At 43.5% G+C, this 21,539-nt stretch overlaps 1 protein-coding gene across 10 annotated transcripts in view; it reads right to left on the bottom strand.

The window, feature by feature from the left end:
• The window catches only part of LOC115206443 (kin of IRRE-like protein 3), a 210,138-nt gene extending 196,362 nt beyond the window's left edge, over positions 1–13,776 (bottom strand). For all 10 annotated transcript variants that reach the window (XR_003880797.1, XM_029773460.1, XM_029773456.1 and 7 more), the window contains exon 1: positions 13,362–13,776. Coding sequence is in view for 9 of the 10 variants with exons in the window: in XM_029773460.1 (XP_029629320.1) it covers positions 13,362–13,404 (43 nt within the window). In the remaining variant the exon portion in view is untranslated. The remainder of the gene's footprint in view (positions 1–13,361) is intronic.
• Between the last annotated feature and the right edge of the window lie 7,763 nt (positions 13,777–21,539).

Below are 21,539 nucleotides of genomic sequence, written 5' to 3' on the forward strand. Positions count from 1 at the left end.
AAATATATACTTCCACCTCACACACATCTGAGAAAAACATCTCCATTATATGACTTTTAAAATGCCTTGGACATATCGAAGCTAAAATAGCCCTCAAATTGCAGCAACATACCAGGGTTCTAGCTGTGCCCTTCTGAGCGAAGGCAACACCTGTTCTGATGATCACACCACAGACCAACTAGAGGTCTTGCAATTGATGGTCGATTTCAGAGGAGCTATTCCCTGCTGCTTGAAAGCTAGCCCTTCCTGTTTTTTTCAGAAGAATAAGTGTTGACCATAAAGTTGTTGCCTGTACGCCAAGCTATCTGGCCCATTGTTATATGTATAAGGGGTACCATCCACTCATCCATCATTGCATGACTCTGTGGTAACGTTATCACTTTAGATAAGGTTACAATAAACTGCACTCTGCTTTTAAGGATCGCTATTCCTCTAATCCAATCTCTGACATGGAGTCTGTTTATCATTGGACTGCCGGAGAATCTTCTGTGTCCCTCCACTTCCCCTTACACAGGAAATAATGGACGACCCTTCTACCTGCCGACGCTCAGGTCTTCTTCCTTCACTGTTTGTTTGATCTCTCTCAGGGTAAGAGCCAGGGCAGTTTTGATGCATTATGATTAAATCAGGTTTAAGGGGAGTCTCCTGGCCCGGTATTGTTGGCCAGAGAAAGCGCTGCCATTTAGCATTGGGTGCTGGCCAAGGGAGAGTGGCAAACTGCGATGACTCCAGTGTGTGCCTCGGTGATTTGCACTGATGTCCCCCAGGGATTGAGCAATGACCACTGTCAATTCACCAGGGAGGCCTGCCAGATTGAAACCCCTGCCAACAGATTTGAAAGGATAGCAAGAAATGTAACCGCCCGATCGTGCATTAGTATTTTTCATCGCCTGGGCCTTAAATAAAAAAAAGATCTCCTCAATATTCATTTGCAGTTGAACTTCAGCTCCAAAAGAAACGCGGTGTGAAAAGTGCCCGTGAAGCCCCAAATCATTAAAGAAAAATAAAAGACGAACAATTAATTACAGTTTCATTTACAATGTTTACACTTTTACAATGTTTCAATCACAATGTTTACACTTACTTATTTCTGAAACCCATTTGAATTGGCATGCCAATAAACTAAGGAGTCAGAGGAAGATGATGAGAGACAAATCATAAAGTAGAGGGTGGGGCTGAGGCCCTGCACTGAGACATGATATCTGTGGATTACTTACAGCTGATCCTGAGTCTGAAAAAACAGTTATTGCTGCATGCAAAAATAGACCTCTTTGTTCCATGTGGAGAGGACTCAGTGAATACGATCTGCTATGTATCAGAGACATCAGAGAGACTCTCAATCAATATGGGACCTTGAGAATATTTATGTTCAGTGTGAGATGGATACAAACTTGGATATATACTTCAGATGATCAGCCCCCAACCAATCCAATATTCTGCCTGAGTTGAGGCTACAACTCAAGCAGCAGTGGTCTGCTCAGTAGCGCCCTCCGAAGGACAGCTTGTGAAATGGAGGCATTGGTGTTGGCAGATTGCTCTTTGATACCTCAGGGAGAGGACTGATGAGGATATAAGAACGAGGCAGGAGGGAGTGGGATGATAAACATCTCCATAATGACACAGAGACAGGCCTAACATTAGAGGCATGTCTGTGGGCCAACGGGATTTTTCTGTCTAAGCACCAACCAAGAGCTCCATCTCATCGACGGGTCTGCAGTGGAGCAGGTTGAGAGCTTCATGTTATGGAAACTGCTCGGCCTCTGACCGCAAGGCACTTTAGAGGGTAGTGTGAATGGCCCAGTACATCACTGGGGCCAAGCTTCCTGCCATCCAGGACCTATATTCCAGGCGGTGTCAGAGGAAGGCCCTGAAAATTGTCAAAGACTCCAGCCTAGTCATAGACTGTTCTCTCTGCTACCACATGGCAAGCGGTACCGGAGAACCATGTCTAGGTCCAAGAGGCTTCTAAACAGCTTCTACTCCTGAACATAAGACTCCTGAACATCTAGTCAAATGGCTACCCAGATTATTTGCATTGCCCCCCCCCCCCACCCCACCCCCCTCTCCACACCACTCTCTATTGTCATCTATGCATTGTCACTTTAATTAACTCTACCTACGTGTACATACTACCTCAACTAACCGGTGCCCTCGTACATTGACTCTGTACCAGCACCCCCCTGTATATATTGTTCTTTTTTTCAGCTGCTCTTTAATTACTTATTACTTTAATCTCTTATTCTTAACCATATTTTTTTTAACTGCACTGTTGGTTAGGGGCTCGTAAGTAAGCATTTCACTGTAATTTTGTTGTTTTTGGCGCATGTGACTAATGAAATATGATTTGACATGTTTCCTAAGCCTGATGTCAAACACTCCTACATTTCCTGCAACAAACATGCTAATAACGCTGGAAGAAAATTGGCATCATGCCACCATTGGTTGGAGATGGAAGATGGGTGGCTCTGTCTATCTCTAAAACCAGCCTTCTGATCATGACTACTGAATGGCCTATCCCTCAATTGCCTAATTGTCTTAGTGGGACAAGCAGGTGGCTCAACCCCCCATTTGGCAACTGGTGAAACACTATCCACATCAACAGACTGATGCAGGGGATGGGGCCTGACACTATTGTGAAGTTTAGATGAAGAGAAATTTTAGCGAGTGCTATTGTGTCTGATGTGCTTTGCTGAATAAAACAATTTTCTTGATCAGTGCTGTATTAAATAGCCTCTCTTAACAATTACCGTATGCCTGGTTCCCACAGAGAACGCTGTACCATTAAAAACAAGTATCATCCAGTTGCATTGACCCCGACTGAGCAGGAATGAGTTTGGCATACTCCAATGAGCATAAAACATTTGCATGTATACTGAACAAAACCAGAAACCCAACATGCAACAATTTCACAGATTTTACTGATTTACAGTTCATATAAGGAAATCAATCAATTGAAATAAATTCATTAGGACCTGATCTATGGATTTCACTTGACTGGGCAGGGGCGCAGCCACAGGCCCACCCACTTGGGAGCCAGGTCCACCCACTGGGGAGCCAGGTCCACCCACTGGGGAGCCAGGCCCAGCCAATCGGAATTTGTTTTTCCTCAGACAGAAATACTCCTCCGTTTCATCAGATGTCCAGTTGGTTGGTCTGAGACGATCCCAAATCAAATCAAAGTTTATTTGTCACGTGTGCCGAATACAACAGGTGTAGACCTTACAGTGAAATACTTACTTACAGGCTCTAACCAATAGTGCAAAAAAGGTATTAGGTGAACAATAGGTAAGTAAAGAAATTAAACAACAGTAAAAAGACAGGCTATATACAGTAGCGAGGCAAAAAAAGTAGTGAGGCTACATACAGACACCAGTTAGTCAGGCTGATTGAGGTAGTATGTACACCATTCTGTATACTTCTGGCCCCTCTTTGGACATTGTGTTAACTAACCTCCAGACGAGCTTCAATGCCATACAACTCTCCTTCCGTGGCCTCCAACTGCTCTTAAACGCAAATAAAACGAAATGCATGCTATTCAACCGATCATTGCCCGCACCTGCCCGCCCATCCAGCATCACTACTCTGGACGGCTCTGACTTAGAATACGTGGATAACTACAAATACCTGGGTGTCTGGCTAGACTGTAAACTCTCCTTCCAGACTCATATTAAGCATCTCCAATCCAAAATTAAATCTAGAATCTGCTTCCTATTTTGCAACAAAGCATCCTTCTCTCATGCTGCCAAACATACCCTCGTAAAACTGATCATCCTACCGATCCTCAACTTTGGCGATGTCATCTTTAAAATAGCCTCCAACACTCTACTCAACAAACTGGATGCAGTCTATCACAGTGCCATCCATTTTGTCACCAAAGCCCCATACACTACCCACCAGTGCGACCTAAACGCTCTCGTTGGCTGGCCCTCACTTCATACTCGTCGCCAAACCCACTGGCTACAAGTTATCTACAAGTCTCTGCTAGGTAAAGCCCCGCCTTATCTCAGCCAGCTGGTCACCATAGCAGCACCCACTCGTAGCACGCGCTCCAGCAGGTATATCTCACTGGTCACCCCCAAAGCCAATTCCTCCTTTGATCGCCTTTCCTTCCAGTTCTCTGCTGCCAATGACTGGAACGAATTGCAAAAATCTCTGAAGCTGGAGATTCCCATCTCCCTCACTAGCTTTAAGCACCAGCTGTCAGAGCAGCTCACAGATCACTGCACCTGTTCATAGCCCATCTGTATACAGCCCATCTATCTACCTCATCCCCATACTGTATTTATTTATTTATTTTGCTCCTTTTGCACCCCAGTATCTCTACTTGCACATCCATCTTTTGCACATCTACCATTCCAGTGTTTCATTGCCATATTGTAATTACTACGCCACTATGGCCTATTTATTGCCTTAATTCCCTTATTTGACCTAATTTGCACTCACTGTATATATACTTTTTTTTCTTCTTTTTTTTCTACTGTATTATTGACTGTATGTTTTGTTCATTCCATGTGTAACTCTGTGTTGTATGTGTCTAACAACTATGCTTTATCTTGGCCAGGTCGCAATTGCAAATGAGAACTTGTTCTCAACTAGCCTACCTGGTTAAATAAAGGTGAAAAAAAACAACAAAAAAACATGTAGATATGGTTAAAGTGACTATGCATATATGATGAACAGAGAGTAGCAGTAGTGTAAAAGAGGGGTTGGCGGGTGGTGGGTGGTGGGTGGCGGGACACAATGCAGATAGCGCGGTTAGCCAATGTGCGGGAGCACTGGTTGGTCAGCCCAATTGAGGTAGTATAGTTAAAGTGACTATGCATATATGATAAACAGAGAGTAGCAGTAGCGTAAAAAAGAGGGGTTGGGGGGCACACAATGCAAATAGTCCAGGTTGCCATTTGATTACATGTTAAGGAGTCTTATGGGTTGGGGGTAAAAACTGATGAGAAGCCTTTTTGTCCTAGACTTGGCACTCCGGTCCCACTTGAGAACTGGGGTGGCTGGGGACTTTGACAATACTTAGGGCCTTCCGCTGACACCGCCTGTGGTATAGGTCCTGAATGGTAGGTAGCTTAGCCCCAGTGATGTACTGGGCCGTACGCACTACCCTCTGTAGTGCCTTGCGGTCGGAGGCCGAGCAATTGCCGTACCAGGCAGTGATGCAACCAGTCAGGATGCTCTCGATGTTGCAGGTGAAGAAGCGGAAAGTGGAGGTTCTGGTCTGGCGTGGTTACATGTGGTCTGCGGTTGTGTGGCCTGTTGGACGTACTGTCAAATTCTCTAAAATGACGTTGGAGGTGGCTTATGGTTGTGAAATTAAATTGTATGCCAATGTAACAGTTTAGCTTCCGTCCCTCTCCTCGCCCCTACCTGGGCTCGAACTAGTGACCCTCTGAACACATCAACAGCTACCTCCCACAAATCATCGTTACCCATCGCTCCGCAAGGGGAACAACTGCTTCAAGGTCTCAGAGCGAGTGACATCACCGATTGAAATGCTATTAGCGCGCACCCTACTAACTAGCTAGCCATTTCACATCGGTTACACTCACCCCACTTTTGACCTCCTCCTTTTCCGCAGCAACCAGTGATCCGGGTCAACAGCATCAATGTAACAGTATAGCTTCCGTCCCTCTCCTCACCCCTACCTGGGCTCGAACCAGGGACCCTCTGCACACATGGACAACAGCCACCCTCAAAGCATCGTTACCCATCACTCTACAAAGCCACGCCCTTGCAGAGCAAGGGGAACAACTACTTCAAGGTATCAGAGCGAGTGACATCACCGATTGAAACGCTATTAGCGTGCACCCTGCTAACTAGCTAGCCATTTCACATCGGTTACACTAACAGCTCTGGTGGACATTCCAGCAGTCAGCATGCCAATTGCAAGCGCCCTCAAAACTTGACACATCTGTGGCATTGTGTTGTGTGACAAAACTGCACATTTTAGAGTGGCCTATTATTGTCCCCAGCACAAGGTGCACCTGTGAAATGATCATGCTGTTTAATCAGCTTCTTGATATGCCACAACTGTCAGGTGGATGGATTGTCTTGGCATCGGAGACATGCTCACTAACAAGGATGTAAACAAATGTGTGCACAAATTTGAGAGAAGTAAGCTTTTTGTGTGTATGGAAAATGTCTGGGATCTCTTATTTCAGCTCATAAAACATGGGACCAGCACTTTACATGTTGTGTTTATATTTTTGTTCAGTATATATTGCCGCACAAGGCTTGCAGACATAATTGGCATTGCACAGCAGTACTCCCGCAACTCCGACACACATACCCACACATTAATTTTGATATGCATGGAACAAGCACACACAGCTAGCTGGCATCGGCCAATTTAAAAGCCATTTCCATCTCTGGTAAGAAACATTGACATGAGAGAGGGAGAACAGAGAGAGAGAAATGGAAGGAGGGAGTGAGGGAGGTAGAGACAGCCGAGTTCATCCAGGTGTAATATTGGTCTGTCCCAGAAACTTCCTGCAAAACACTTTGAAGCTGTTATCAGATCAGAAACCCAATTCCTCAAGTGCCTCCTGTGCCGAAACACCAAATGCATCTTCCATCCAACACGGCCTGTAACAATCCTGTCAATGCATTTACTAGGTGGTTTACGCACAAATGCTTCAGCCGCTTCCAGGATACACAACATTATATCGGCAGCAGTAGGCAGCGAAGAGGATGGCATGCGATTTACCCAAGGTAATAACTCCAGATCTGCACTTATAACAATATCAACTTTTTTTCCACTCTGCAAGAGCAATGGGCAGCAAAAAGAGCCCGAGATGGGAAAACACATGTGGATTGTTATTTTGAGGCAAAGTCAGGAGTTCTCAAGAACATAATAGACAACCATAACACATTAGAATCATCATTATTGAACTCTCCAAAGTCGATTGAACTGCTAACATAATTTGCTCCTCTATTTTGGCACTAATGGCACTATTACGTGCCATTTATAAATCAAGAGAAACAATGCTCTGAATCCAAACATGCAGTGTATAGCCTCACGCTGATCATATCTGCATACATTTTCGATACAACACACCCTAAACTATATAATTGAAAAAATTATCTTTACTAAAGATGAGGAAATTGAGTTAACATCTGATGAGCAAGCTACACTCAAAGTCATAGCATTGCTTGCACTCTACTACCCCCTTCCCACCCTTTTCTCTGCCCAGCTACCCCCTGCACAAGAACAAGGAGGTAGGCACAGGGTTTTGACCAGCTGTGCCATGCTGACGCTGCCGGAACAGAAGCGCGGTATACGACCCGCCTTACCCCGGCTCTGTTGATCTCCCTTGCCAAGCCACTGCGCTCGGCTCCCACTGAGACAGAATAACATTGCCTGTTGTTTCCTGTGCATTAGGCTGCAATTTAGAAACCATTAATCCCCTCTTTAATCTGTCAAAAATTCCCGACTGTGCTCAGAGAAGGCAGCTGCCTCCCAATGTGCCTGTCTTCCCCCTTCTGCTATCTCCCCGTATCCTGACACTCCTTATGAGAGACAGACAGGCCACGTATGGTGCTGCCCCACGTCTTCAAGGAAAGAGGGGGAATAGGGAAAGGGTGGGACTGAGGAGTGCAGGTGGGTGCTAACCCTCACTCCACAGGTGACCTCGTGATCACAACAGCATCTGGTTGAATTACTTAACATTTCGCCCAGCAGACATGTAATCCGGGATAATGCCCTTTTGCCGAGAGTGCTCCAATCTGGATAAATTCATCCCCTAGGAATGAGATCCAAGAGAAAAGTCTCAGCGAGGGAGAGAAGGCGCGGCTGGGGGTTGGAGGGATATTGGAGTATGTAATACCGAATGGTAGGTAGGGGGTCTTTGGAGTATACTTTGGAACAGTGATGCCATTGGAGAATTGTAATGAACTCCAGTATACACAGTTTTATTTTAGTTGACTGCTTAAGAGGAAGCGAATCATTGCCTGGTTTGCAAGAATAGTTTCCAAACTAATGATTTTCCTTTCCTCCCTGACCGGAATCCGACTTGAAGAGATTCCATCCATTTAATCGGATTAAGCAGACAGATAAAATATGAAGAGAATAGAGAACATTGCATGTCTCTGAAATGATCTCTTACTTATGCTTGTTTGGCATCTGCTAAAGGCCCATGATGCAAGCATCAAGATGATGCATAACAATGAATTACAAAGACAACAGCTGATTAAAATGCAATAGCTTTAATTACACGGTAACTCAATGATCTAATTACTCTAATCGAATTGTAACAAAAGCCACAACCTATTATCAAGTATCAATGTAAGTGAAAAAACAAAAACAATGCCAGCTACTCTGAAGGCAAAAACCTACTAAACAATGTCTATTCACTCAACATAAACCTGTAACCTTATCTAATATTCTTGGAAATAACTTTCTGTAAAATGACCCCTTTTGAAGGCCTATCCATTGCTTACCACTGGGACTGAGAGCCAAAGCTTTCTAGACACAGCTCCTGATTATTTATTAATATGTTTACTACCAGAAATATCCATTGGGAATCGTCAGCCTGGATTGGATTAGGCTTAATCTATTATGACAGAAAAATCAGCAGGGGTCATGGGCGTCTGTGGTGACTTATATCGCTAGCCTTGATGGTACACAAAGCACAAACAAGGAAACAAAGGTTGGCTCACAACGTCACATCCCAGTGGAGGACATCAATATCAATCTCCCGTGGAGACGTGGCCCGGCTAGGGTTACGTCCTTACAGCATGTGTCATCATTGAGGGGTGAAGAGTTAAGATAGAGGAAGGGCACATAATGTGTCTTCTATCTCCTTAGCCACCATGTTGACAACAGAAACAGGAAGATAGACCACAGCAGAAGCTGTGTGAGAAAGTCTGTATGATGACTAAAGGAGGGCGTTTGACAGTATATGGAAAAAAATCTAAATTAATTTGTTTTCGCTTGTGGTTGAAATGGCAAAATCTATTAATTACAATTGGATTATTATGTGTCATAATCCATACATTTACAAGGGGTTTAACACATGCATTGCTTACAAATAACTATTTATAATGCAGAATGATGCAATAAAATGGAGAAAACATTGACATATGTTATTTGGGGATGATTGGTATTTTGAAATGTGATTGAGGGTTTTTCCTCTTTCAAAGAAGCAAAGAGATTTACTCCAAAATCCCTAAAACCAAACATGACATTGTGTTGACATTTAATTATGAAGCTATTAGGAATTTGGTATCAAAGCTTGTGTTCCGTGAAAAGCGGGTTTAGGTTCAGAATAGGCAGACAGTTAATAGACAGCAGTAAATTAAATCGAGGCTAGTGGGGGGCTAAGACCTTCTTTCCAGGGTTAAGAAACAGCTTAGTGTCATGGCAGGGTGGTGAGTTAGCACTAGGAGGTCTAGGAGTGTGCTTGTGAGCTGGGAAGGAGGAAGGAAGCCAAAAGATGGAGAGGGAGAAGGAAAGAGAAAGGATGTGCTGCACTGCCCCCAGTGTGCAAACCCGAGGCCAGTAGAATGATTAGACGTGTTGCCTATAAGTACCATCCAAGCAACTACTGGACAGTTTGCTTATGGATTTAATAAGGAGGCCAGGGATCTGGGTTTAGTTTGAGAGAGAGAGAGAGTCACTCCATATACCTCTGTGTGGTTTTTCAGTTCCAGTCTGCCACAGGGACAGGCACATCCAGTACAAGACTCTATTCTTAAACTGGTTCCCTCCACAGGGACTTTCTGTACTCAGAAATTCCAGCACCATTTCCCTGACAGCAGAGATGGTGTTCAATCACATTGTACCCCTTATGAGAGCCATGGATAGAGGGAAAGAGAGACAGACAAGGTCTCAGGACAGGTTTTACATTTTAGTAATTTAGCAGATGCTCTTATCCAGAGTGACTTACAGTAGTGAATGCATACATTTCATTTCATGCATTTTTTCTTTTGTACTGGCCTCCCATGGGAATCGAACCCACAACCCTGGCATTGCACACACCATGCTGGCGTTGCAAACACCATGCTCTACCAACTGAGCCACAGGGAAGGCCCCTGCGTTGACTGCCTTCTTGGGGACATTCTTTCAGGATCCTCCTGGCTCACACCGTGTCATCAGTCAGTAGTGGATCAGGTGAGTGCCAGGGTGCGAGGGAAGGTGCCCTACATAACCCTCCATACAGTACTGGCAGGATTGTGATCAGCACAACTCAGGACCAATCTCTTTCTCTCTTGCTCTCTCTCCCTCTTTCTCTCTCTCTCTCTCTGAGACTCACTAGAGAATGTCTCTCTCTAGAAATGTGAGTCTCAGCCTCACAATTCCCTCCATCCCTTTTTCATAAAAGATATCGGCTGAAAGTAGCTGGCGACATAAACAGAGTAGTAATTTGTAAAACTAGAATTAGCTATAAGGGTAAAGTTGCTTGTAAAATAGCTGGTAAAAGGCAAGCAGACGGGTTGTTATCTCCTGTTTACCTACCAGGGCTTATATTATTTCATATTATGGTAATAACAAACTCAGGTGAATTGCAGAGCAATCTCGCACCGTTCTGCATTACCTGAGATATGTGCTGGTTGGTTTTTAGTTGTTTTTCCCAAAACTGAAATTATCACTTATAATGAAGGGGAAAATGATGATGCTGGTAAAATAACTGGGCACACAGAGCAGATGTATCAAGATCTATGCAGCTATGAGATTAGAATGTTCAGTTGGTGTATACGCTATTTCAACAGGTAGGCTATCATCATCAGGTAAACTCAGCAAAAAAAAGAAAGGTCCCTTTTTCAGGACCCTGTCCTTCAAAGAAAATTCTTAAAAATACAAATAACTTCACAGATCTTCATTGTAAAGGGTTTAAACACTTTCCCATGCTGTTTTCCATTCAATGAACCACAAACAATTAATGAACAAGCACCTGTGGAACGGTTGTTAAGACACTAACAGCTTACAGACGGTAGGCAATTAAGGTCACAGTTATGAAAACTTAAGTCACTAAAGAGGCTTTTCTACTGACTCTGAATAACACCAAAAGAAAGATGCCCAGGGTCAATCAATAAATTGCAATGTCCGTACTGTGAGACGCCTAAGACAGCGCTACAGGGAGACAGGACAGACAGCTGATCGTCCTTGCAGTGGCAGACCACGTGTAACACCACCTGCACAGGATCGGTACATCCGAACATCACACCTGCGGGACAGGTACAGGATGGCAACAACAACTGCCCGAGTTACACCAGGAACGCACAAACCCTCAATCAGTGCTCAGACTGTCCGCAATAGTCTGAGAGAGGCTGGACTGAGGGCTTGTAGTCCTGTTGTAAGGCAGGTCCTCACCAAACAACAACGTCGCCTATGGGCACAAACCCACCGTCGCTGGATCAGACAGGACTGGCAAAAACCCCCCTTTGTTCAGGGACACATTATTCCATTTCTGTTAGTCACATGTCTGTGAAACTTGTTCACTTTATGTCTCAGTTGTTAAATCTTATGTTCATACAAATATTTACATATGTTAAGTTTGCTGAAAATAAATGCAGTTGACAGTGAGAGGACGTTTCGTTTGGCAATTATCAGCTTCTTAGTTTAAAGGGGAAAAGCTTGAGGATAGTAATTTGCACATAAGGCAGATACCTAATGTTAGAGTCTAACTGTGTCCAATTAAACTTATTTCCAGAGTACACTGATGTTGGAAAAAAACTTCTCTTCATGAAAAATAAACTGTGGAATATAGTCTTGATATAGCTACTCTGTACTTTCTAACTACTTCATAGAAAAACAGTACGCTTTTGTCAACATCTACAGTAACACAACCATCAAAACGCATACAACCGACAACCTCCTCAGACGTATGTACAACTCCTGAACCAGTAGTGCCGAGAGCAATATTAATAGCTTTAGTACCAGAGTCAATGTCAAATTAGTCGGTTGTGTAAGTTCGTCCGGTCATACATATTTTTCCGCTTAAACATACGCATACATCATTTCTAGTGCCTGGAATAGACATTGAAAAGGGCACCATAGGATGTGTTTCAAAGCGAAAACAAGCTTGACTTTTTCTATTATTTTTATGATTAACTTGATTTCTCTCTATGTGATCTAGAGAACAAGGGGGATAAAATTCTGGAAAATAAATGAAGAGCTCATAACGACAGTTCCCTCTGCTGAAAATGTTCCAATCTCAAAACTGTAAGATTCAGTTCAATCTGACACAAATTAGAAAGAATTGATTTCCATTTTCCCCTGTTGATTTTGAACATAAGGTTTTGCCTCTCTCTGTGCGCGCACACACACACACACACACACACACACACACACACACACACACACACACACACACACACACACACACACACACACACACACAGAGAGAGAGCTGAGAGACAGAACCCTGCTTAGATGGCAACCCAGAGTGAGGGGTCAAACTTTGAAAAGAAGCTGTGACAGCTCTGCTGACCCTGACACACTCTGGGATTAGCTCCTGCTCCCATTGTGGGTCAGTTACCATGGCCACGGAGGAGCTAACACACTGCACAAACACTCTCCCTACTCTGCGTGACCACGGAGGAGCAAACACACTCCCGCTACTGTCTGAGTGACCACGAGGAGTAAACACACTCCCTCTACTCTCTGTCTGGTCTCAGTCCAGTCACATCTCACCCAGACCCCACATAGTGACGATCCCAGACTTCTCACATGTTACTGACAACGAGAGTTACATTGTTTTCCAAAGACAACCACCTGCTGGTAAGAAGGGGAAACAACCCATCCACACATCTTTATTTCTAACCCACTGTCTAAGATTGAAATCACCTGCAGACTTGGTCCAAGGGGATAGTGTTGTTCAAAGTGCTCTATTCTAAGCACTACCTATCTTCCTCTGTGGTCTTGACCAACCCCCCGGCACGTTTCTGGCAAAGAGATTGTCAGGGGAAAGAAATTGCTCCGGCAAAGAGATTGTCACAGTTTCAAAACAATGTGAGTCGTGGGGAGCAAACGCTTCATCGAGTTGGGATGTGAGCACTCCTGCTGAGGAGCGTGTCTGGTGACTACATTCAGTCTGAAAAGGACTGTCTAACCAGACTGACAGGGCACAAGCGGTGATGAACTCCTGAGACAGGGCACCACCGGCTACAGCTGTTAACAGCTCTAAACACAAGTATTCCATTATTATCCAGCAGTTTCCTCCCCATATAGCACAGTGACAGATCATTGAGGCAAAATAAGAAAAATCTGACTGCATCAGCTCTGACAGCTCACAGCACAGACTACTTCAAAGAAAATGCTCCCTATTCACATGCAGTCACGAACTAACACAGATAATAACAGAAGGGTACTAGACAGATGCAGTGGATAAAAGGAAAAGAGCCAGTGGACTTACCATGTCCGGAGATCCACAGGAACACAACAACCCAGGGGATCATGGCTGGAGAGGAAGAGGGTGAATCTCTGAAACACAGTGGGCGAGTGTGTGAAATTAAAGTTGGCAAACACACACACAACAGTGCTCTTCTGTGCAGTTCTGGATGGGTGCTACAGTCCCTCAATGATGTCCCTGCTGTCAGGGATATAGCTTTAACTCTTCTGTCCTGTCTTCCTCCTCTTCTTTTCCTCTTGTTCTTCTCTCTCTCCTTCTCTCTATGTCACTCTTCAGAGTTGCCAATGGTCAGCTTTGCTTCTCTCTCCTGTTGATGTGTAGACTCTCAGCGTGAGCTTTCTCGCATTCTCTCACGCTTATGCTGGCTCGGTCTCACTGATGTTCCATTCTCAATCTCTGAGCATTAGTGTCTCTACTCGCACCCCTCCCCTCTTTCTCTCTCTCTCTCTCTCTCGCCCACTCACTCTACCAGTAGAAGCTCCTGGTAAGGCTCCTCCTTCCAGCTCCCTCTCTCCTTCTCCTCTGTCTCTTTCTCTCTGCCTGCCTGTCTGTTTCAGTGCCTGTGTCGGAGCCTGTGCTGGAGCGGGTCTGGTTGGGAGAATCAGCTTGCTCTAATCTCTGAGAACTAGGATCTCTATACGGGAGAATTAAAATAGGACCAGGTTTGGCTGCACTACGGACAACACAGACGTCCACAAACAATAGTGCAGCTGTCCTCCCTGGCTTCCTGCCTAACATGGGACTAGTATTCCACAGTGTCAGAACTGGGTTTGAATATCAGTGTGTGTTTGCCATATAGAGCAGTGAGGATAAAGTAATCACATACATTAGAATCCAAGACCAATGTCCTATAATATTCATTAGCCTGTAAATTCTATCAGGAGTGAGTTAGATTTGCAGTCCTTCATTGATTGACCTCTAATGTAAAGGCTATAAATCCTTCTAATGCAGTGCTTGCTAACAAGTCTGTTTCACCTTGTAAATATTTTAAGGAGCATTCTTTCTTCAGCTTTTAACTTGCCTGGCTCAACCAGTTTCCTACACCCATTCTCATATTTCTAGAAATCAAGCGCTACAGGGCTACTTATAGCTATTAGGTCAATAAAACCTTCTTTGTATTTGTATAAATGATTCAGAGAAATTAACATTGTTTTTAAATGGCCTCTTACAAATGAATGTATACGGAAGTCCATGTGTGAATGAGGATATGTATGTGTATGTGCCAGTTTGTGTGTTTCTATATGTGTGATCCTGGGATATTATTTTGGACTGGAAATTAAATGGCCAAAGAAACTTTTTTTGTTTTTTGTTTTTTTTTACAATTCTGGAGAAAGATATTAGTTCACAGAGACTGAGCACACAACATGCTCAAAGCCTGAAAAGGCATAAACAATATGGAATTTCCACCTTCTGTGAGAGAGTTTATTTGTAAGCTTTGTTGTAGTTTTGAGCCTTGGGTGTCAATGCTTTTATTTGGGCAGATTTCAAAATGAAAAACTCCAAGAAACTTAAAACAGGAATCAAAATTTAACAGCAGCGGTTTTGTAGTTTTCGCTGGTTTGTTTACTTGATACACTTCCGGGGCTGTTAGTAGAAGGACACAGTACTGTAGAAGTGCCACAACTTTAGTTCAGGAAATATAGTACCTACAACATATTGTAAAACTATACATTCCAGTTGGCTTTCATATTAACATTAAATACACTTCATTCAGTGCAGTGCATAATGTCCAATATCCTGAAATGACTTGTCTATGACCAATGAAGTTATTTGGAAAGTATTCAGACCCCTTGACTTTTTGCAAATTTTGTTATGTTATTCCAAAATGTCTGGGGGAAAAATCCTCTTCAATCTACACACAATACCCCATAATGAGATAGCGAAAACAGGTTGTAAGAAATGTTTGCAAATGTACTGAAAAAAAATTGAAAAAAGGTATTTACATAAGTATTCAGACGCTTTGCTATGAGACTCAAAATTGAGCTCAGGTGCATCCTGTTTCCATTGATCGTCCTTGAGATGTTTCTACAACTTGATTGGAGTCCACCTGTGGTAAATTCAATTGATTAAATATGATTTGGAAAGGCACACACCTGTCTATATAAGGTCCCACAGTTGACAGTGAATGTCAGAGCAAAAACCAAGCCATGAGGTCGAAGAATTGTCCGTAGAGCTCCGAGACAGGATTGTGTCGAGGCACAGATCTGTGGAAGGGTACCAAAATATGTCTTCAGCATTGAAGGTCCCCAAGAACACAGTGTCCTCCATCATTCTTAAATGGAAGAAGTTTGGAACAACCAAGACTCTCCCTAGAGCTGGCCGGCTGGCCAAACTGAGCAATGGGGTGAGAAGGGCCTTGGTGAGGCAGGTGACAAAGAACCCGATGGTCACTCTGACAGAGCTTCAGAGTTCCTCTGTGGAGATGGGAGAACATTCTACAAGGACAACGATCTCTGCAGCACTCCACCAATTAGGCCTTTATGATAGAGTGGCCAGATGGAAGCCACTCCTCAGTAAAAAGCACATGACAGCCAGCTTGGAGTTTTCCAAAAGGCACCTAAAGGACTCTCAGACCATGAGAAACAATATTCTCTGGTCTGATGAAACCAAGATTGAAGTCTTTGGCCTGAATCCCAAGCGTCACTTCTGGAGGAAACCTGGCACCATCTCTACGGTGAAGCATGCGGGTGGCAGCATCATGCTGTGGGGATGTTTTTCAGCGGCAGGGACTGGGAGACTAGTCAGGATCGAGGGAAAGTGAACGGAGCAAAGTAGAGAGAGATCCTTGATGAAAACCTGCTCAGGACCTGAGACTGGTGCAAAGGGTCTTTGTCCAATAGGACAACGAACCTAAGCACACAGCCAAGACAACGAAGGAGTGGCAAGTTTCTAAATGTGCTTGAGTGGCCCAGCCAGAGCCCGGACTTGAACCCAATTGAACATCTCTGGAGAATCTTGAAAATAGCTGTGCAGCGACGCTTCCCAACCCACCTGACAGAGCTTTAGAGGATCTGCAGAGAAGAATGGGAGAACCTCCCCAAATACCGGTGTGCCAAGCTTGTAGGGTCATACCCAAGAAGACTGTCATGCTTTGACAAAGGTATGTGTGTGACATTAAGAATTTACACCACATTTTCCACAACTTTAATCTAGTAATGAAATAACAAGCTGAAAACGGGTGGTCTAGAATCATAGGACTGGCTGTACTTGTATTTCCTAATATCCATTCTAGCATGAGCATATGCAACATGTTCAACCTGTCAACAGTTTGCTTTGTTTTTGTATGTCATAATATGGTCCAAAAACCCAGCTTTAGAACTATTTTCATGTCTGGGAAGAATCCCCCCAATAAATGAGAACCTGTGTGAATGTTGTGAGAAAAAATACACACATTTTTTGCAGCAAAACCCAAAAGCCTTAACACTAGGATTAGAAATTGATTTCCATGTTAGCCAGGTTTCAGGACCAACAACATTATGCTGGCAGCAGGAAGACTGGTTTTCTCACTTGGAGAAATGGCAATAAATCTTAGTTCTGCATACTTTCTCATCCCTTCATCTCAAGCTGCTGCACAACACATACATCTCCACCCCACTCACAGTACGGCCCAGAGGCATGGCAGCAGCTCCAAACTAATGTCATTAATTAAGTAGAGCTGCTACGTGACCTTTATAACTTGAAGGCTTAAAAATTACCTGGAACAAATTGAGCATCAATCCAAAACTCGTATTCAGAGCAGATGAGTAACTGTGAAGCACTGAATGTCAGATGGTCTACCAGGGAAGATATAATGCCAAATTGGCATGGAAAAGAAAAATGAAAGTCTCTGACTGAAGCTGTAAAACCCAGCTTCCCTGAAATCTACGTTAACAAATGTGAATTCAAGTCTATAAATCAATTCAGTCACAGCATGCTAAGCATGAAAACCTCCCAAAACACAAGATGTGTTTTGAAGATGTACCATACACCTCTTAAGCTCAGTAGTAACTATAAACTCATTTTGTCTCCCTCCCCTCCTCCCAATACCAGATGAACTGTGAGAAGAGAAGACATTCCTACACTCAGTGACATAAAGATGATGGACAGGTCCTCAGTTTGAGCTAGATGGATAGTGACAGGTCTGTTTATTCATCTCGGGCCTGCATATCCCTTACTTGCCGCTGAAAAGCTCCTAATGCTTCTACGCACGCGTGTGCCTGTCGGTGTGTGTCGATGTGGGTGTGTGTGTGTGTCACCTCAGTGTGTTTCTAGCAATTTGTGTTCGAAATGAGTATATCAGCCTCTTGTCTTCAAGGAAGGACATCCGCTCAATCTTTGTCAGTCAGATTCCCGGGAGGGGAGACGTCTCCAACCCAGATGTGTTTGATTCTCATTCTAATCAACCCTGTACAGTGCAGCAGCAGAGGCTCTAAATTAATGAAATGAAATAGGAGGGCAACAGGTCGGGAAACAGAAGACAGACGAGAGTGTGTCTTCTCCCGGCACACTTTTTAAAATACAAATATTGCGTAATCTTCAGGGATGTTGGGGCATATTCTAGAATTAAGTTTTAGCCTGCGACAAATAGGAAGCCTATTGTGGCTGAATGAGTTATAATTTGTGTTAAGCATTAAAGTATTTTAATCATAGAATTACCACTGTGTCAATGGCAAAGTAGTCACACTTCAAGGCACTTCTTACAATTACTTTGCTGGTGGCTCTTCTGAGGCAGTCAGGCCCAACTTCAAGGCATCAATAGCATACTCAAACTCCCTGAGACACAACCAAGGCTTAGCCAAGAGCTTCACTGCCTCCGCTCCAGACAAGATCACACAGCCACAGGCCTGGCTGTGCCACACGACCCCTTCACATTTGAATTTCATCTGCATTGCATTGAAGGAGATGTGGTTTACATGCTATGCAAAGACTGTATGGATTTGTTTACCTCGCCTTGTCTGATGTTAAGTCAACAATAAAGTGGTCAGCAACAGTCTGCACCTTGAGGGACTCGTCACGGGTCAGAGCGTTTTTTGCAAAAGTCAAGCTTGACTCCTTGCTTGAGAGGAAAATTCGAAGAAAAACATTTCCATTTCAAAGACTAACTATCGACATCTTCATTGAATGTATTATGTATGTATTATGAATGTATGACTGCCCTCTCCTGACAAACTGAGCTGTAAACAACAGCAATGGGTTGAACAGTGGATGTGCCCTCAGGCTGCGGGAAGAACGCTCTCTCTACATGGCAGCAAGAGAATACTGCTAATTTCTGTTAACACTATGTTGATACTGCAAATGAAAGTAGCTCTCTGAACCATTCATGTAGATGTTTTTATTAGCCTTACTGTAATGTATGGATGCACTCCAGCGACAACCACTAATGTATTTTCAAATAGGTCTCATGCAATTCTCCTCTTAGAATGAAAATGTGTCATCGGTCTCATACATTCCTCTGCTTAGAACGAAAATGTGTCATTATAAAAATGCGTGGTTGAACAAATGAGTTCGAGCATGAAAGTAGTAATTGGCCTGAATTACATTCCAAATTATATACTGTAATACAATATCACTGATATATTGTATAGTTGATCTACATGAACATGAGTGAATTCATTGAAACCCACTAGATACTTCAATCTTTCAGTTTGTGTTAGAAAACCAGATTGATCTATTTTGAGTTAAAAGTAGGAACAAAAGACTTCAATCCATATGGAAAACATTCCTATTGAGTGAATATGGTAACTGTTTTTACACATGTGTGGGTGGATAGAGGGGGTTCCACATATATTTAGAGAGGAAAATGCTGATGTTTGTGCCGCATGGCATCAAAGTAAAACACTGTAAAATACGCTGATTCAACCATTATTAGCATAAATTAATATTCCGTTTGGAAGTATTTTGCCACTGGTCCCAATTGAAAATGCAAAGTGAAGCAGCCAATACGCTCCATACCCACACCTCTGAAGCAGCCGGCAGCCCTAAACCCAACCCTCACCCTCTGACACATGTTACTCCTGAGATATGGAGGAATGCACTTAAAAACATATGGAGGGGTAGTTGATACCAATCTGAATTTATTTGAAGGTGCTGGCTGCACATGTGGGCAGTTGCAGGGATTTTTAAACCTCAAAGCTAGAATTTGAAGAGACAAACAGCCACACGGAATAGACCTACACCTCGAAGGATCTAACACCTGAAAAAATTGTAAACATCACCATTCATTATGGCTGAATATATATTTAAGAAATAAATTATGATAAATAACTTCTTCGGGATCGGTGTTAAATAACAAAACCATACTGTACAACAATAGAGCCTTTTAGGACCTATCCTAATAATGGTAATTTTATCCAGACTAAGGTAAGAGACTGGTTAAGTGCATTTATTGATAAACAAGGAAAGCATTGAAGTGGAATTGACAGCATTTTAGCAACATGAAATCATATTAAAACAATTTGTTTATATACACACCCAGGAAGAATATAACACTTTTAAAAACATTTTCTGACAAGCGAGCACTTAGATATGGTCATTTTCACATTTTCATAAATTCTTATAATGTTTGGAATTACGTGTACTAAGGCATTTCTGAAAATTCTATAGCAATATAGAGTGGGAAAGTGGCCGTGCATTTGGACAATTAATAGACACTGCAGTAAATAAAACCTAATAAAAACATTGGTGTCGCCCAAGACCGGAGTCTACGCAGACCGGTGTGACATTTGCACACACTGTATACAGATTTTCTATTGTGTTATTGACTGTATGTTTGTTTATCCCATGTGTAACTCTGTGTTGTTGTTTTTGTCGCACTGCTTTGCTTTATCTTGGCCAGGTCTCAGTTGTAAATGAGAACTTGTTCTCAACTGGCCTACCTGGTTAAATAATTTTTGTCACTGGCAGCAGAGAACTGGAAGGAAAGGCGGCCAAAGGCTGGCTTTGGGGATGACCAGTGAGATATACCTGCTGGAGCGCGTGGTACGGGTTGGTGTTGTTATCATGACCAGTGAGCTGAGGTAAGGCTGGGCTTTACCTAGCATAGACTTATAGATGACCTGGAGCCAGTGGGTATGGCGACGAATATGTAGTGAGGGCCAGCCGACAAGAGCATGCAGGTCACAGTGGTGGGTGGTATAAGGGGCTTTGGTAACAAAATGGATGGCACTGTGATAGACTGCATCCAGTTTGTTGAGTAGAGTACTGGAAGCTATTTTGTAGGTGACATCGCCGAAGTCGAGAATCGGTAGGATAGTCAGTTTTACTAGGGTAAGTTTGGCATCATGAGTGAAGGAGGCTTTGTTGCGAAATAGAAAGCCGATTCTAGATTTGATTTTGGATTGGAGATGTTTGATATGAGTCTGGAAGGAGAGTTTACAGTCTAGCCAGACACTTCGGTATTTGTAGATGTCCACATATTCTAGGTCAGAACCGTCCAGAGTAGTGATGCTTGTCGGGCGGGCCTGTGCGGGCAGCGAACGGTTGAAAAGCATGCATTTGGTTTTACTAGCGTTTAAGAGCAGTTGGAGGCCACGGAAGGAGTGTTGTATGGCATTGAAGCTCGTTTGGAGGTTAGTTAGCACAGTGTCCAAAGAAGGGCCAGATGTATACAGAATGGTGTCGTCTGCATAGAGGGAGTCACACGCAGCAATAGCGACATCGTTGATATATACAGAGAAAAGATTCGGCCCGAGAATTGAACCCTGTGGTACCCCCATAGAGACTGCCAGAGGTCCAAACAACAGGCCCTCCGATTTGACACATTGAACTCTGTCTGTGAAGTAGTTGGTGAACCAGGCGAGGCAGTCATTTGAGAAACCAAGGCTATTGAGTCTGCCGATAAGGATGTGGTGATTGACAGAGTCGAAAGCCTTGGCCAGGTCAATGAATACGGCTGCACAGTATTGTTTCTTATCGATGGCGGTTAAGATATCGTTTAGGACCTTGAGCGTGGCTGAGGTGCACCAATGACCAGCTCTGAAACCAGATTGCATAGCGGAGAAGGTGCGGTGGGATTCGAAATGGTCGATAATCTGTTTGTTGACTTGGCTTTCGAAGACTTTAGAAAGGCAGGGTAGGATAGATATAGGTCTGTAGCAGTTTGGGTCAAGAGTGTCCCCCCCTTTGAAGAGGGGGATGACCGCAGCTGCTTTCCAATCTTTGGGAATCTCAGACGACACGAAAGAGAGTTTGAACAGGCTAGTA

The sequence above is a fragment of the Salmo trutta genome, chromosome 13, assembly GCF_901001165.1.
Source record: "Salmo trutta chromosome 13, fSalTru1.1, whole genome shotgun sequence".
Lineage (NCBI taxonomy): Eukaryota > Metazoa > Chordata > Actinopteri > Salmoniformes > Salmonidae > Salmo > Salmo trutta.